Below are 17448 nucleotides of genomic sequence, written 5' to 3'. Positions count from 1 at the left end.
CATTTTTTCACAAGAGATTAAGTGTTAATCTCGGCTTGTCAGAATATATATCCTCATTGCAACAATGCTGGAGCACTTGGGGTAGAGTTCACCACATAAAGTTTCCTCCAAATGAAGCGTAACAGTATCACGAATAAGCCTAAAATCAGAAGAATAGCTTTGTATGCTTCTTTACGCCATAAAAAAATTCTACGAGTCTTTTAATTTGCGCTCATTTTTTGCAGGCTAGTTACTGGAGAAGCATGCTTGGGAAATCGTAAATGTCAGTTTTCTTCCTGTGAATCACTCAGCATCCGCTTCGATTTAAAAAATATTCCCTTTAATTCCAAAATATTTGTTTCGATTTGCAACTATTCGAACAAAATCATTATTTACTTCTTACTATTCCCCTTAGAAGCCAAAAATCCCTATTCCCTACTTATCAGGTCTTGCTGGTGTGTTTCGGGCCATGTAGACCATCTGTATTGGCTTACACTTAATCACCTCTTGGCTTTGGACCGCTGCACAAACTGCAGGGTCTGCTCTCTTCTTTTGATCAGAAAAATCTTTTTTTTAATTACCCGTGCTTACCTATTTCATTCACTCAAGCTGGTCCGCGTAGGCCTGTCTTCATAAGGGCAAAATCCTACACAGTGCCGAGAAGTCAGCTGCTTCTGTCAATGTGCTCTTCTCAACTGAGAAGAACACTGAGCATGAGATTCATCAGATCTCTCACTTGTCACCCGCTGTTGCGACCGGGGAGGCCGACCCGAGCCGAGCTCCGTCGCCTCCGACATACGTGTGGTAGCGTGGTGTGAAGCGAGCGGCCAGCCGCTGTTGCAGCCGTGAAGAACTCCAGAAGCCGTAGGCTAACGTAACTGTTTACTTCATAGCGAGAGGTGAGCCGAAGCCAAAGAACAATGCCCCGACGGGCGAGGTAACAGTACAGGACTCGAGCAGAGTGACAGCAATGATTCACTGCTCAGCCAGGAATGGGTTATAGCGCTTGCGGGGGTCGTATTTATACCCAAAAGTGTCACGGTTAAAACAAGCGTTCCCTCTAGATTGTGCACACGCCATGAACGTCACAGACACACACAACATTCTTTCCAGAGTTCGTGAGCAGTCGGTAGTAGCCGCGCACGCTGAGTCCGAGAGAGGGGGAGAGAGGAGGATGCCGCTGCGGACGCGGGGCTTCCGTATCCTTGGGGCGCGTTAAAGCGTGCGTCGGCAACCGCCGAAGTTTGAAACGCGCCGAAAGATGGGCGCCAGAGATCCTGGGCTTGTCGAGACGTGAAAGCGTGAGTCACCGTCAGGGAGGGTCTGCCTGAAAGGCGCACGTAGTGAAGGCTTCGCCGCACAGAAGCCCAACGACGGGCTCAATCGTAACACCGCCCTTTAGGTTTGCCTAATGAGCCTTTACTGCAGCAGCTGGCTTCAGACGTATTAAAGGGGCGATGAATACGAAATGGAAGCCTCGTTCATCAAAAGGACTACTTTGTCCTGATAACAACGATGCCAGTTTTATCGCAAACTTCAAACTAATAATTGAAATAGTCAAACGTCGGTGTAACGAACTTCAGTGTAATGAAACCCCCAATGTAACTGACCACGTAATTTTTTTTTAACTTCAAGTGTATGCACACCATGTATTTGCACCCTCTGTGGGACAAAGTCCTGTTCGCCGAAATTTCAGTGTAACAAAGAATCATGAACAACAAGGCACGAAACTATGGTTGTAGAAGTAGATTAGGGGAGATGCAAGCGCCGAGACGGGGTCTCGATAAAACGCGAATGGCGACTCGGGCCGCCCAATGCCGCTTTGCCCTTCGTTCGAGTTCACTCATGCTTGTTGGGTTGGGTTCCATCGTTCCGCCTCGAGCTTTGCGATCGCTGTGCCGCCTGCCGCCGCTTCTCCGCGGAGTTGACGGGATTAGCGCTGCGGGGCCCATAGGGGCTCATGCAGTGATTTGGTTCTCTTTCGCTTCTTTTTGCCCTTCCAAGCGCTAAAAAACTTTTTATATGGTGACGTCTGTAAGTAAACAGTACGTTTAGGTCACTTCAAAAGCCGCTGCGTCTTGGTAGGGTGCTCAAACACCAACAATAGCTATCCGGGAACGCGGCTCTGCGTCCTTCTGGGCCGCTGTTACGGGCGTCGGCGACGGCAGCAGCATACCACCACTGTCACCTCCGAATACGTCCGGGACAAGTAAATTTTTTTGTCGCCTCATTTAAACCTGATACTGGCACAGTGAGAGGTGTGTTTTGTTTTGTAGCGCGGGCAACAAATGCGGCCTCATTACGAATATATGCGTCGTAGAAAAATATATTTCGGGGATGCGATTACCCAATACCTGTTAATAACTTGTGCCGTTTATAAGAATATAAGCCACGCAAAAATGTTAAGTATATTCCAAGGCTCTGCGTCGTGAAAGATGTGCACTTATGCCTTATAGCAAGAACCAAGAAAAGTGAATTAAACCACTGAAAAATTAATGGCCTGCAAGTCCGGAAGAAACAACATAGCGGTACAGAAATGAAAAAAAAAAAACTCAGTGCAGCTTCTGAAATGCTGAAGGCGTTCGTATAAAGTTAAGCGGGGTAGGACTTACGAGACCAACTAGTGTGCGAAATGCACTGCTATTTCGCGAGACATGGGGAGGGGGGGAGGGGAGGGGGACGCTTACGTATCGTTCTGTACGATTGCGGAGCGAAATCAAGGAAAGAACGTTTTAGTAATCACACACACAAGCTACTCGTTTACGTCACTCTAGTTTGTAGACTTCAACTAACAGCTGATCCCTCGGCGAACGCATTTTTTGAGGTATACAAGTTCAAAACTGATAAAAGGTGTCGTGAGTGGGATATCTGATAAGGCCTTCTGATTTCTGTTTGTGCTAGATTCTGCAGGCTCCCGCGTCATATGACTATGCTTCGAAGAAACGTTTAGTCGCGAACGGGCATTATACTGTAGAAGCCCGTCTCCGGCCTGCTCGCGGTGGATATACGTAACATATATGAATGTTTGCGGGCGCTCAGCTCACGACAAGACGCCCCAGCATTATTTTTTTTTTGTCGTGCGCTGATCCCGGGTATAATGTTGGATTATCCATCGTACTTATTTCGTAGAATGTTCGCGAAATTAATGTCCAGGGTAGTGATCTATATCTCAGGTATGATATTGCCAAGCATAACTGGCGTGCTGTCAGGTGTGAGCGCTCCACTAGGTTATATAAGCGCACAAAACTGATTTATATCGTACTGTATAGCCATGGCATGACCATATGGGGATATTATGCTTACGGAGACACTGTTAGTAAATTTCAGGGCAGTGGAATCACAATCATCTCCATATGCATATCCCGGTTTCGCGACGCCAACCTGTGACGCACACTTGGCGCTTGTACAGACCGAATGTACCAGACTAAGATCGCGTCACACATATTTACACTCTCGTAAACACACCGCAATTGCGAACAGAGTGACTGCTCCACATAAATATGTGTTTCCAACGCCTACAAACGGTAAATCTCAGTCGTGAACGGGCCCCGAAAGCAACGGCGACAATGGGGAGCGGGCCGGCGACTCCCGCGGCTGCTTTCGAAACGGACCGCTAGGGGGATTTCAGTGGCGCCCCTACAGGCCGCACTCGAGGCGTTGCGCGCGCGTTTTTTTCACGCCCGCGTCTGCGATTGCGCGCCGGTGGCGGTTTGCGCAATCGACTCGCCACTCGCGCCGCGCACGACGGTGGGAGGAGCCAGACGACTTTCGCCAATGGGGAGGCGCGCATGGCATGGCGGGAGCTTCGAAGCGCTCGGGGATGCTGGCTGGCCCCACCAGACACGATTAGGCTTACCACCGCGGATGATATTAGGGACGACGCCACTGAGGGGCTCGGGCTGTCGGCGTCTCATGTCGTCGGCGTAACCATCTTCTCGTGTGTCACGGTACTAAAACACCGGGACACTCGTTTACACCTCGCGCTAGAACGTAACGCCTACTAAAAAAAACACCGGAACACTCATTTACGCCTCGCGCTAGAGCGGTTCGTGCTTCAAATACACCATACTTTTACAGCAAAGCTGTGTACCTCTACCCCCCAACGGTTTGATCTCCGTTGGCAAAAACGCCAAGGCTCCAAGAATACACTTATACACTACATGCTTTGCCCCTCCCTAGGTTGTACGTTAATGGAGCTGGTCCAGGATTTTAGAACGCGTTTTTGCCAATGGAGATAAAACATTCTAGCGTAAAACGGGGGAAAACGAGTGTTCCGGTGTGCTTTTTTGTTTCAGTCTGCCTTGCTTCTTTTGATTACCTTGGCTGTCTTGGATTCTTCACTGTTCTTTTCATATTTCATCGTTAGCCTTCTGGTCTTCTTCAGCCACTGCTGGTCCGCGCTTTTCATGTATATGCCCCTCAAAACTTTAGCTGTCCACCTACGTTGATCCATTGCTCTGGAACTCCCCTCAAAACATATTTTACTCCGAGCTTGTCGAACTTCAAACGACGCCCAGCCCATATATCCCTGCACTGCTTCGTTAGTCTCTTAACCATGTGTCCATAAGGCCAAACGGCCTACAGTTCTCTAGTTCACTTCTCTGGTTCAATGGGGTCTTGAAATAAGGACGCCACTTTGCTAATTTATTGCTCATAAAGACGTTCATCCTCTCTCAATCTCTAGCTCCGCTAGGGAACGGGCTACTCGAACTCGGTGGAACAAAAGCAGTTGGTGTTGCTTTTGTGGCCCATATCACGAAGGATTGGCCAGGAATCGGGAGCTTCGAGACGCTGATGCGCCCGCTTCCCGAAATTCACAAAATTGCAAACTGAAAACGTAAAATGAGATGCGTAAAGATGTAATTCGTCCAGTTAGGCGGAGAAGCGAAAGCGAAGAAATGGGTTGGATTGATGGATTTGGGGGTTTAAAGCGCCGATCTAAGCCACACTTGGACTATTTCGACTTCCCGGGGATCTTTAACGTGCGCTGAAATCTCGACAGACGGGCATTTTCGATTTTCGCCTCCATCAGAAAAGCAGCCACCGCGACCTGGATCGATCCCACATCCTTGTGCTCAGCAGAGGGAATAAAGAGACGCAAACACGGCGTAGAGAGAAGAAGCCTCTCGAAGTGATTCGCGTCACAAGACGAAGACACGAATGCGAACAAATATACGCAGATACGATGTAGCTGTAAAGGAGTTGCTAATAAGTAACGCCAGGCTTTCACCTTCATCAAAGGACGTAAGCAGGCTTGATTAATTAGTGCCTCGAGGATTTTGTTTTTGTTTTTAGTTTCAATCATTCCTCACGAGTTTGAAAGGTACAGATCGTGTACGCGGTCCCACAATTAAAACTATTAATCGGTTTAACGTCGCCCATCCTTGTGCAGATAAAAGGCGGTACATTATTCGGTTGCGCATGAAGAAATTTTTGTCGTCTGGGCAGAGTAGAAGTGCAAAAAGGGTAAGGTGACGACTCGTACTTCCCACATATTACGGAGAAATTTATGAGAGAACATCCATGGGTAACGCAACTGACGCGCATTGATTAGCGTTGTTCGCGAGCGAGGTATGTACTTCTGGAAAACGAATTGACATGGAGGAAAGAATACCTTCATGCGAATTGAGCAGACGACATCGGGACCACCGCATTCACTTGATATATCGCTTGTTCGCTAAATAGGCTTCAGTTAGGTGTTTCACGATGTTGCAATTTAAGTGTAATTTTTGTACGTTGATGTTGTATAAGTTTTCTTGGTATATATTATTGTTTTACTCAAAAATAAACACCTTACTTGCATCACGTGATTTCCTGAATGCAATTCTTTGCAGGCCGGAAGTAGCGGCCAAAATTTTATGAAACACAGTTTGCGGCGAACAGCGACGCGCACAATCAGCACTCAGCAGTCAGTGTGGTGCGCGTGCATTGTTATCTCACTGTTCTTTTACGGGGATGCGTAAGTGGTGAGGCAACAAATGTGCTAGGGTTTTTCTCCTTACCTGTGTGCAACTAAGCGATTATAAGGTTATCGAGGCTGTTCATTGATTTGATTGATTGTAGGGTTTAACGCGCCGACGCAACGCAGGCGATGAGGCGCGCCGTAGTGGAGGGCTCCGGATTAATTTTGACCACCTGGGGATCTTTAACGTGCGCCGAAATCTCGCACACACGGGCGTTTTTGCTTTTCGCCTCCATCAGAAAAGCGGCCGCCGCGGCCGGGAATCGAACCCGCGACCTTGTGCTCAGCAGCGTGACGCCTTAGCCACTGAGCCACCGCGGCGGGTTCATCTAGGCTGTTCATTACTGAATAAGGTAGATATTTGCCCGTGTGAAAGGGAGCTACACTTCGTAACTTCGGGATGCTTCTTCCTAAGCGTACATTTTGTAGCACCCGCAGCCCAGTTTTTTTATGGGTGTTTCCTAAGCGGCGCGTATGACGTTTTACAGCGCACTTTCCGCCCACATTACCAGCTTTTTTTTCCGCATGAACAACTTCGTTAGCCCCTCGTGTTGCGTTTCAGAGAGCGGTTAGAAGTTCTCGCTGGAGCTACCCGCATCGCGCGGGTGATCTCCCCGGCTGCGTAGGCGCGCATGTTAGAACTGCGCGCGGACCTTCTGCCAAGCCGTCGAAAAGGAGAGCACGGGAACGACAGAACGGCCGGGCGAAAAAAAGGAAAAGCAATTAAGGGGCGCCTCACGGGACACCACGACTGGAGGGAGGGGGCCGCTCGGAGAATTCTGGGAAGCGAAGGAAGGGGTCCGCACTTGGTGGCCGTCGGGAAAAAGTAACGAGAACGACTCCGAGGGGCCCACGGACGAGCGTCGCTCCGGCGACCGCTCGAATTGGCTCCAACTAGAAGTGAGAACACGTTCACAGTAAGGGCAAAAACACTCTACCAGGAAATTATGAAAGCGAACACCGCCTGGGATGAGCCCTTACCAGACCACCTACTGGATGAATGGACCAAGTGGGGCCAGGTGGTACCTTTGCTCAGTGAGATGAGCATTCTCCGAACGTAAGATGGAAATATCGGACGGCACCCTGTGCACCACACACTACACGTGTTTTGTGATGCCAGCCAGAAGGCATGCGGTGCTGTTGCATACCTGTGCACAGAGAGCAGCACAGGAAAACGAACCTGCACCCTGATCATGGCGAAATGCCGTCTGCACCAGTGAAACCCATCACACTCGCAAGGGAGAGCTGATGGGAGCCGTGATGTCATCTCGACTGTGCCAATTCGTTAGGTGAAGTCTCGAGGTTCCGATCGACAGAGTACACTTGTGGACCAACTCGCTCACTTCAGACACGAGCGTCAACGCTTCCCTCCACCCAACTCCCACCTTTCCAGAGCCGAAGCGACCACACTCCGTCGGCTACAGACCAACTCCTACCCGCACTGTACCCTCCTCCACCATATCTACCCCACCCAGTATTATAGTACCTGCCACTTTTGCCCCCAGCCAGGCACCCTGTACCATCTGGTCTGGGGGTGCCAACAATCCCCATCCCTCACACCCAATCCCCGTTATACGTACGAGCAGTGGGTGGACCGGCTGTCCAGCTCGGACCTCTCGACCCAGCGCATGCTGATAGAGAGGGCACGAGCAGCCAGCAAGGACCAGGGCATCCCGGACTAGCGGACGCCCCCACCGGTGCCCTCACCATCCTGCACCTTTAAGCTCGAAATTAAAGATGTTTATTCTCTCTCTCTCTCTTCACTGGATCCGAGGAGAAGACGTCCGGTCCATTGACGGCAGCCAAGATGGAACGTGCCGAAGAGTATTGGCTGAAGAAAGCTCAACAAATGACCTTTTCGGAAGAAATACGCCGCACGACACAACGAATGAAACTTTCAAACGACTCCTCGTTGGAGGACTTTACCTTGTTTACAGACGAAAAGGGCCTGCTCGGAATACGTGGCCGACTCTGCTATGCAAACAAGACGCGGGATGAGTGCCACCCGATCGTGCTGCCCAAAGAGCACCGATACACAGTCCTGCTGGTAAATCGAGCCAGTGTAGGCGGTAACGCGTTACAAGTAACGCCGTTACCGGTAACGCGTTACTTTTTTTTGGTAACGCAGTAACGTACTCGTTACTTTTCCAAAGAAGTAACGGGTAACATACTTACGTTACTTATTTTGAGTAACGTGTAACGAAATTGCGTTACGTTACTTTACTTCCCAGAACTCAGTGTTGGCGAACGCAGCGAACGCAGCAGAAGAAGATTTCTTTGCAAACCCGTTTGGAAATGAATTCACCTCCGTGTCCGGGGATGATGAGCTTTCGCGGTACTTTCTGGTGCCGCACAGCTTCGCACTGACGGACTTCCCTCTGGTACACAAGCTGTTTCTCAAAGTAAACACGGAAGTACCATCGAGCGCATCCGTTGAACGCCTATTTAGAGTAGGTGCGGACGTGTTTACCAAGAAGCGAGGTAGAATGTCAGATGCCAACTTCGAAATTTAGCTGTTGCTGAAGTACAACAGCGGAGTGTGCTTCGGGTAACGGAAGAACTTGTTCACAGCAACTATCTGTACTTCGACATGTTGTGAATAAAATATATTCAAAGTTTCAATCTCGGCTGGTCTTAATTTCTGTGCTAATGAGGGATGCCGGTTCTTCTGTTAAGTTCCGTGCCAACATGTTATAAATCAGCTTCATGTATACTTCCGCGTTTTTTCTGGTATGTATTCGGGTGAAACCCTAAAAAAGAGAGGGTAATTAAGTTTCCGCATGGTCATATTTTAGCTATGGCGCTTACGCACATATCTAACGTCGAAACAGGAAACAGCAAATGTTTTAGCTCGTGAATGAAAAGTAACGCAGCAGTAACGTGCGTTACTTTTTATCAGTAACGGTAACGGTAACGCGTTCCTTTTATTTTGAGGTGACCTAGGTCGGTAACGCGTTCCTTTTATTTGCAAGTAACGAGTAACGTATTTAGTTACTTTTTTTCGGTAACGCCTACAACACTGAATTATCGAGCACACCTGCAACTCCTGCACACGGGTGCTAGAGGCACACTCGTGCAGCTGCGCAAACGATACTCGGTTCTTCGTGGACTCCAACTCGTGAAAATTGTGGTGCGGTCATGTGTTGTGAGCCCGCGGTACAGTGCTTCCCACATCGAGGCAGACAACAGACTCCTTCCCCTGACTGGACCGCTCAAGCAAAGCCCTTTGAGGTTGTTGACGTTGACTTTGCCGGCCCCTTTTTTGTGAAGGAAAAGGACAAGACAGTGAAAGTGTACATAGTGGTGTTTACCTGTGGAGTGGCGCGTGCAGTGCATTTGGAGCTCGTTACGGACATGAGCACGGGAGCTCGTTACGGACATGAGCACGGGAACTGTCATCCATGCTTTTCGTCGCTTGTGTCACGCAGGGGGTATACGAGTAGTTTACTCGGACAGTGCCTTGACTTCAAAACGCGCCTCTAGAAACATGGGCAATCTTTGGAAGGCCCTGCGGCATCCCCATTCGCAAAGCTACTTCGTTAATTGGGGCATTGAGTGGAAGTTTATTGCTGAACGAGCGCCGTGGTGGGGAGGGTTTCAGGAGAGAATGGTTCGAAGCGTCAAATTGGACCTAAAAGCGACCATCGGCCGTCAGACTTTTGGCTTTGTCGAGCTGTGAACAGTGCTCGCCGAGGTCGAAGCAGTCATAAATTCCAGGCCCCTCACTTACACTTACGACGACCCCAACAAGATTCAGCGTCAACGAGACGAAAGATCCAACGAGACGAAAGGTCCAACGGTGGATATTCCGTCTCGTTGGATCTTTCGTCTCGTTGGACATTCAGGCTCGATTGGACCTTCAGACTCGGTGGATTTTTCGTCTCGTTGGACATTCAGGCTCGACTGGACCTTTCGTCTCGTTGGATCTTCGTCTCGTTGGACATTCAGGCTCTATTGGACCTTTTGTCTCGTTGGACATTCAGGCTCACTGATCCCGTGACGAATTGGACCTTTCGACTCGTTGCATCTTTCGGCTCGTTGGACATTCAGGCCACAAGCGCCCAACAATGGAGCCCCCCTCACACCAGCCATCTTCTTGGCTGGCACACGCCTAACCACACTGCCACTGCATGAGGAAAAATTTGTGGAAAGCTCCGTGACCTCGCTCCGAGTGCTCTGGCAGAAACGAAAGTAGATACGTACTGCATCTGTTCTTGAATGTGTGGCGAAAAGAATACTTGGGGCAGCTTTGTTCGGCCTACACCTCAAGGCAGACGAACGGAGGGGGCCCTTTGGTTCGACGACGTGGTGTTAATATGAGAGGACCGCCCGCGGCTGCTGTGGAAGACCGGCGTCGTGACAGCAGTGTTTCCCGGCCGAGATTTCAAAATCCACTCTTGTGAGTTCAGGGTGCCGCAGCGAAAAACAGCAAAGAAGCAGGTTCAGCTTCTGTTCCCTTTAAAAATTAACAGCGTAAATTGAGCCGTGTCTCATTCCGAGGAAGGGGGGGGGGGGAGCAGAGTGTTAGAACTGCGTGCGGATCTTCCGTCCAGTCGTGGAGAGGGGGAAAACGGTCAACAGAACGGCGTTGCACACAAAATGAAAATAAATGAAGTTTCCTCCTTCCAGTCCCGTTACAGCCAGAGGCCGTAACGGGACACCACGACTGGAGGAAAACAACAAGCGAAGGAGGAGCCCGCTCTTGGTGACCACCGAGGAGACAGAAAGGAACGAGAACGACTCCGACGGGCCCACGGACGAGCATCGCTCTGGCGACGACTGCTCGAATTGGCTCCAGCGAAAAGTGAGAATAAACAGCTAGAGAAACCAACAAAGTACTTATTTTGAGTTTATTCAAAACACCTTCGACGACAGAAGAAGTTCCTACAGCGCCTGTGGCTCGCGAGGCGCGTTTTTGCGTGCAGAAAACGCCCCATGCGGTTCACACTGGTGCCCGCGTAGACGATTAAGCTCCGACAAACAGAAACAGTGCGCCAGCCGTGCATGCGCGCCACGTTTTCGTTTGCAGGAACCGCTTCACGCGTTTAATACTTCATTTTCCCCGCGAATTTCCATGTAGCAAAATTTTAGTGCAACGAAGTAAATTACGAGCTTTACCGCCTTCGTTACATCGAGGTTCAGCTTATTAAAGAAAACAAATAAAGCAGTGGCGACTCCCCCAGCCACTTTCCGGCCATTTCTCTATGATGTCATAGAATTTTGGTTTGTACGACCGGCAGCTTCCAACCTAAGCCACCACCAATAAATTTGACTGGGTAATTGTATCGGGGCCTATAGTTCCATTAGATCACATCACTTAACACACCGATAAATGTTTTTGGTGCTTTGTCTATATCACGTCACTCCTTCCCATATTACGTCACTGCACCGCAACATTTAAATGTTTTTTAGTATTTCTTGCATTCTTTTGGTTAAAAAACACCTGTCATCGGTGGAATAGAGCTGAGTGAGGTACCAAAGGCTAGTTACACTAGACTTGCGATAATTCTAACTTGGATAATTCAAACTTCCGGTTAATTTAAACAAGTTTCAAAATTTTGTTTGCCGTGCTATGTTTTCAATGTGTTTTAGGGCCGCCTAATTCAAACTCCGCCGTTATGTAAATTCGGATAAGTCGTACTTTTTTTTTTTTGTCCTCGCCGGAAAATATCTGCTCCACTTGCCGCTTCTAGCTGCATATTTGCATCTTTTGAGCACTTTGCTGGGGTCCGCAAGTTCTTGACCAGTGCAGAAAACTCTTGCATCAAACTCGCTGCCCATTGTTGGCATCGAAAACGTTTTTTAAGCCTCATTCAATGACAAAGCAGCCGCTCATTCTTTTTTTTTTTTCAAGTGCGAATAGTACATGAGTATTATGTCTGTAGGTTGTATTATATATATATATATATATATATATATATATATATATATATATATATATATATATATATATATATATATATATATATATACATATATATATATATATATATATATATATATATATATATATATATATATATATATATATATGCGGATGTTTTGTCGATATCCAAAGGTCCCATAAACCAACTTGCCCAACAAAGCATTTTATTAAGCTACAATTACGAGAACTTCTGATAGGTTCGATTTCCGGCCGCCACGGCCGCTTTTCTGATGGAGGCGAAAAGCAAAAACGCCCGCGTGTACGAGATTTCGGCGCACGTTAAAGATCCCCAGGTGGTCCAAATTAATCCGGAGCCCGCCACTACGGCGCGCCTCATCACCTGCGTTGCGTCGGCGTGTTAAACCCTAAAACCAATCAATCTGATAATTCAAACAAAATCATGTGGTCCTTTCCAGTTGTAATTATCAAGAGTCTACTGTATTTCGAATTGAACAAAGTGGTATTTTGTCTTCGCAGTCCCTTAAATTCCCAAGTTTTTCGCTTCCGGGCGCTTACAGGCTTGATTCGCGGTTTGCATGCATTGATGACGAGGCCACAAATGGCAGATTTGCAGAATGTTGTCTCCAGATGTTTATTATGTAATCGTCCATGCAACAGTTTTGATGCCATGCGTAGTGAAATGAAATCATACAAAGAAAATCAAATTACAGAACGTTCCCAAGCTCACAAAGAACGATGGGATGTCATTTGCTACATTGTATATGTACAAACAAAGACGAACAAACACTTCGAATACATTTTGTTGAGCACGTGGTTCGACATAGACACCGATGTTGCATAATGCAAGTAGCATGTTGACGCTTCACAGCACTCGTCGCTAAAACAGAACCTATATAGCTATACGCATCTGCTGTTATACATGCACCTTACGCTAGTTATTGTAAAGCAAGTATTGCATAAGAACTTTACATAAACTAGTTTACTGGGAAAGCTGCTGGACTCGGGAGAGCATCGTGAAAACTTTTTCACTCGTCTCAAAAGATCTCGGTATGGTCTGCAAGCAGGTAAAATAATTCTCAAAAAAGAGAAAGAACTAGGCAAGTCAAAGTGATTATAAAAATTGCCAATGTAGCCATCTTTTCTTTTCATACATTTTGATGCCTCAACATTACATATATTTTCAATAGGTGATGAGTGAGTGCCACAGATATAGTTCGGGCAGAGGTCGTAAGCAAAGAATAGCGTTAGGTCCAGAATGAAATTTTTCTATTTTATGCATCGTGATGGCTTCATGACAATTTTAACGAGCCTTTTGAAATGCCCTCCCAAGCCTAGCGTGAAAAACATTAACTACATCAAAACAAAGCAATGCCACAGAAAACAGTGATCGGAAACAAAACAGCAAGTTACAGTAGTAAAGGTATTGTCAATCACTGCCACTTATGAAGCACAAAAAGCAGCGCACGCAGTCATTTTGTACCAGTGTGCGAGGCCAGCTAATAAACCATGGCTATTGCAGCTTTTGCACAACTAAACTGTTTCATTATGACGCCGAATTCCAAATAAGTTGTTAGAAGAGAGTTATTGCACAGCAACTATAGCTATGCCTTTCGTTTTATGTAATAGCACAATTCCTAAATTGCAATTTTTGTTTGTGCTCACACATATTACAGGAAATCTCGAGGCAGATACGTACATTAGAACATTCCGTAGAACGTGTTAAAAAATTTACAACGCTGGGTGCGAACACAAGGCCCACTGGCGACTGACATTGGCCACACAACACATCTTCCGGCTGCAACAGTGATGCGTGCGCCAAACAGGCAAAAATGACTAGCAACCACGCTCGTTAACAACAGGCGACAACAAACACATCGCACACGTCACCATGTTCCGGTTGGCACAAGTCCGCATGGGCCGATCGTTAACGTCACACGATCTATGACGGCTATCACATCTTGTGTTTCCCGCTCGACAATTCTGAGCAAAAACCTCGTCCCTAGGAGACTTCCCATCGCGTGTGAATAAGGTTGGCATAATGTGTTTACGTATACAGCTGTGGTGGCATTGCTTTTAGTGCTTTAAAAAAGAAGGTTGCAATCAGCACCTTTCTTAAATCATACCAGCATGTCTCCAAGAAGATCACGGCAGGCTTCTGCTTGAGATCGCCATCACACAGCCTACCTATCTATGAACTGCATGTAATGATTAGTGGCTGCCGATACCAACCTAAACACGACATGTTGTATGTGCATTTTATTGTTGCAGCGTAGGCGGTAATTACATCAAGTGCTAACAGTGAAATGGTGTGTTGCTGAGTTAAAGGCGGACACTTTTGTTAATAAAAATTAAGTTTTGAAATTCAATTAAAATGTCTCTCGCTACCCACAGCTGTAAAAATGATACTTTAAATTTAGCAACATTTTCACAATCTAATCGATTTAAGCTGTGAATTTTGCATTGTTGTCAAGTTTCCGACTGATCTTTGCAATTCGGTTCAGTATAAAAAATTATGCATGACTTTACATAGATAGACGTCTACATGGCTTTGTGATCAGGTAAGCTTTTCTGTTCGTTCGTTCCATGCACAATCAGCCTGTAACCATACATACTTACACATGCTGCTTAATCCTTTCATCACCACGCTGCCAACAACTAAGTGCACCTGGAGCCTCAACAGCGATAGCAGCAAAAAAAGTGCACGAATGAAACAAACTAAAAGCACAACACATCATACGTAAGTACGCACTATATAGCAGCTTCATGACAAATCTACACATATGACTATGTACAAGTTGATCACTGCTCTCTGGATACTGTTTATCGTGTATATCATCTCTATGAATAAATACGCGCGTTTTTCACCATCGAGCTGCTACTTTTCTGTGTTACCCATCAAACGAGAGAAAGCACCGCAAAATATTACCATGGTTTGTTGATACCAGTTGCATTGTTTAGTCTTTGACTATGGGACTTGCTAGTTTTTAATTCGCGTTACATCAGTAGCAATAATAAGCTTAACCTGAAACCGAACCCAAACATGCCAAAGCTCATGTGGCACTGCCTCTAATTCAGCCTCTCGAAGTTTTCCATTCTTAAAAAAAATCATACCGGCTGCTTACACGAATTCTTCATCTAAGAGGATTTGCGGTCGTTATTCGTTGGTAAAAATTTCCCAATTTTGCTTGCAGCATCCACATAACAGATTTGAAGCCGGAGCATTTTGCGGACATGTGCACCAATGGCCGAATCAGTCTTGCAAACGATTAAAGGAGTATGTCTGCAATTTTAACGTATGCTTAGAGCCACGATCAAATTTTCTATAGCGGCCTACTGCAACAACTTGAAAAATATAATCTGCGAAATCAGAATACGTGGTCTGATTATGCGATTATTCTTTGTTCCTTGCAGCCTTGATGGGAAAAGAAAGTTTGAGAAGGGATCTGTGGCCCTCGTACCTATTCTTTCTTCAAATAACTCGTACAGTGTAATAAAGATGGTGGTTTTTGGCCACCCAATGTGTACCCAGGTTTACGCCATGTAAAAATGCATAGCCAGCTGATATGGAATCAGTGTGAACAGAGTACCTTATATACAGCGCAAAAAGAGAGCTGATTTTCTTTTGTAGCTAGTCACATCGCTTTATACTGAATATGCAGGACCCATGAGCAGGTTGAATAAACACGTGAAAAACCGCACGAGATTGTGATATGTGTGACAGATCCGTAGTGTTAAGGGCCTCTACAGAGGGCCGTAAAAGTGACTGTATCTGTGCTACACCCCACCCACAGATGATATACATTGAAGCAGAATGTACAAAAAGCTGAGTTTTGTGTGTGTGACTGGTGATATCTCGTGTTTCTCACTGGGACTTCTTTCACTAGAGAACAATATAATACATGGACACACTCGATGCCCAGAGCACCATCTTCACAGGAGTGTACTTTGTCTCAACTTGACATCGAAGCTTTGCTTCCTCTTTGGGTGGCATGTACAAAGTTCCAAACGTTACGAATTCGCTAAAAAATGCGCGCAAGCATTCATGCAGTGGCGCTACCGTAAATTGGTCTACTGAAATCAGCATTGTGTGCGAGTGCAGTCCCGCCTAATACTTTGGCTTGAAATGCAGGCACAGCTGGCAATCCTCTCTCTCTGCAGTTCTATCTTCACAAGCCCGACACCAAAGTGATATTGCTCGTGTAATTCAAAACAGCATCAGATGTCAAGTTGAAACAAAGCATGTGTCTCAGAATAAGTAAGACAAACGTTTTTCGAAAGAAACGCTGATTTACAGTTATCATCCCTAAGTATAACCTCAGGTTACTAATGCACGCATTTGATACGCAACACCAACTCCAAGGTCCAAATCAAACTGCCCAATACGTGTAAGTGCTGTACAGGCAGGAACGCAATATAAACGTAAGCACATTACCACCTAGTTATCTGGTAAAGTCACTACGGAGGAGACCTTAGCGATTGATTTACGACTGGTGTGACGCGCTAACAGCTCTTCCACTCATTTCTCAAGTGCAGCCTCATAACACTGTGGCTCCTCCTGATCCATTTTCTTACAAACCGCAAGAGCCATTGTGTTCATTATTTCTTCCTGCATTCACTTGCAACGCAAGTGTCCATAAGCTAGCCACAATCGTTAGCTGATGGCCAGCACTGAATGAGTGTATTCGAGGTGTCGAGCTGCGGTACAGTGACTGACACCAACGTTATTCACGCAGAAGGCATGTAAAATAGTTCCCTGGTAAACGCCACTTATGACAGCAATAAAAAGCTAAATCTGTCATGCTGGTTCCCGTGTAGACTTCTACAGATACTCTTCCTTCTTTTTCGAACCCATAAATATCTTAAGAGTTTCTCCGAAGAAAGAATTGGAGAGTCGTGTTCTTGCCTCAACGGGCCCCAACTTACTGAATGCAAAGCTACAAGAAACAAAAAGTTTCATGATACTTGTAGACTCATTTTGAGCCTTTGGGGTGCAGCTTTGGGAAGAAAAGTAGTACGCAAAGTTGGCGAGTCCTGAAAGAACTCAGCAAAAACCGAAATCGTTTTCTATTCCGTGTATCGAAGCGTTTCTTAAGAAACTAAGTTCGCACTACCTTGCGTGCAAACCGCTTCCAAGCGACGTACTAACTCAACCGTTGTCTACTGTACGGCTACTGGGTGTACGGACAACCTCGGACTGTCTTGGTAGCCGAAGTGCGGGCCCCGAAGCTCTCTCTGGAAGACGGTGCTGCTGCGGCACTTGTGAGGAAGACGTCATGCCGGCGACGTGGGGGCCGCATCAAAGTCCGAGACGGCCCCGTGGCTCCAGCCCCCTTTCGGCGGCAAGTGACGCACGACAGTGCCCTCATAGGCCTGTCTCGTAGAGGCTCTTTGGGATGTTTAAGCTGATGCCGCCAGCTTCCGACTCGGAGTCGCCGTTGTCGGGCTTGTAGTAGACGGGGTAGTCGGTGTCGTCGTCGCCGTCCTGGTTGTAACTCGGCAGCGCCAGCGGCACTTGCGAGTCGGTGTGCTTGGGACTGTGCGTCTCCATGCGGTGCATCTGCAGCTTGGGGCCCCAGTCAGCTGTGGGCTGGGCCAGCATCTTGATGCGCTGCACAGACAC

At 47.0% G+C, this 17448-nt stretch overlaps 1 protein-coding gene across 4 annotated transcripts in view; it reads right to left on the bottom strand.

Moving 5' to 3' along the window:
* Positions 1 to 12429: 12429 nt before the first annotated feature.
* Positions 12430 to 17448, bottom strand: part of LOC144174882 (sodium- and chloride-dependent glycine transporter 1-like) — a 112134-nt gene continuing 107115 nt past the window's right edge. For all 4 annotated transcript variants that reach the window (XM_077703842.1, XM_077703841.1, XM_077703839.1 and 1 more), the window contains exon 15: positions 12430 to 17436. In XM_077703842.1, the coding sequence (XP_077559968.1) occupies positions 17191 to 17436 (246 nt within the window). In that variant the 3' untranslated portion in view covers positions 12430 to 17190. The remainder of the gene's footprint in view (positions 17437 to 17448) is intronic.

The sequence above is a fragment of the Haemaphysalis longicornis genome, unplaced genomic scaffold (assembly GCF_048455015.1).
Source record: "Haemaphysalis longicornis isolate Haplotype H1 unplaced genomic scaffold, Haemaphysalis longicornis Haplotype H1 scaffold_3, whole genome shotgun sequence".
Taxonomy (NCBI): Eukaryota; Metazoa; Arthropoda; class Arachnida; order Ixodida; family Ixodidae; genus Haemaphysalis; species Haemaphysalis longicornis.
Note: the sequence above shows the minus strand (reverse complement) of the source record. Positions and strands in the feature narration are given on the sequence as shown.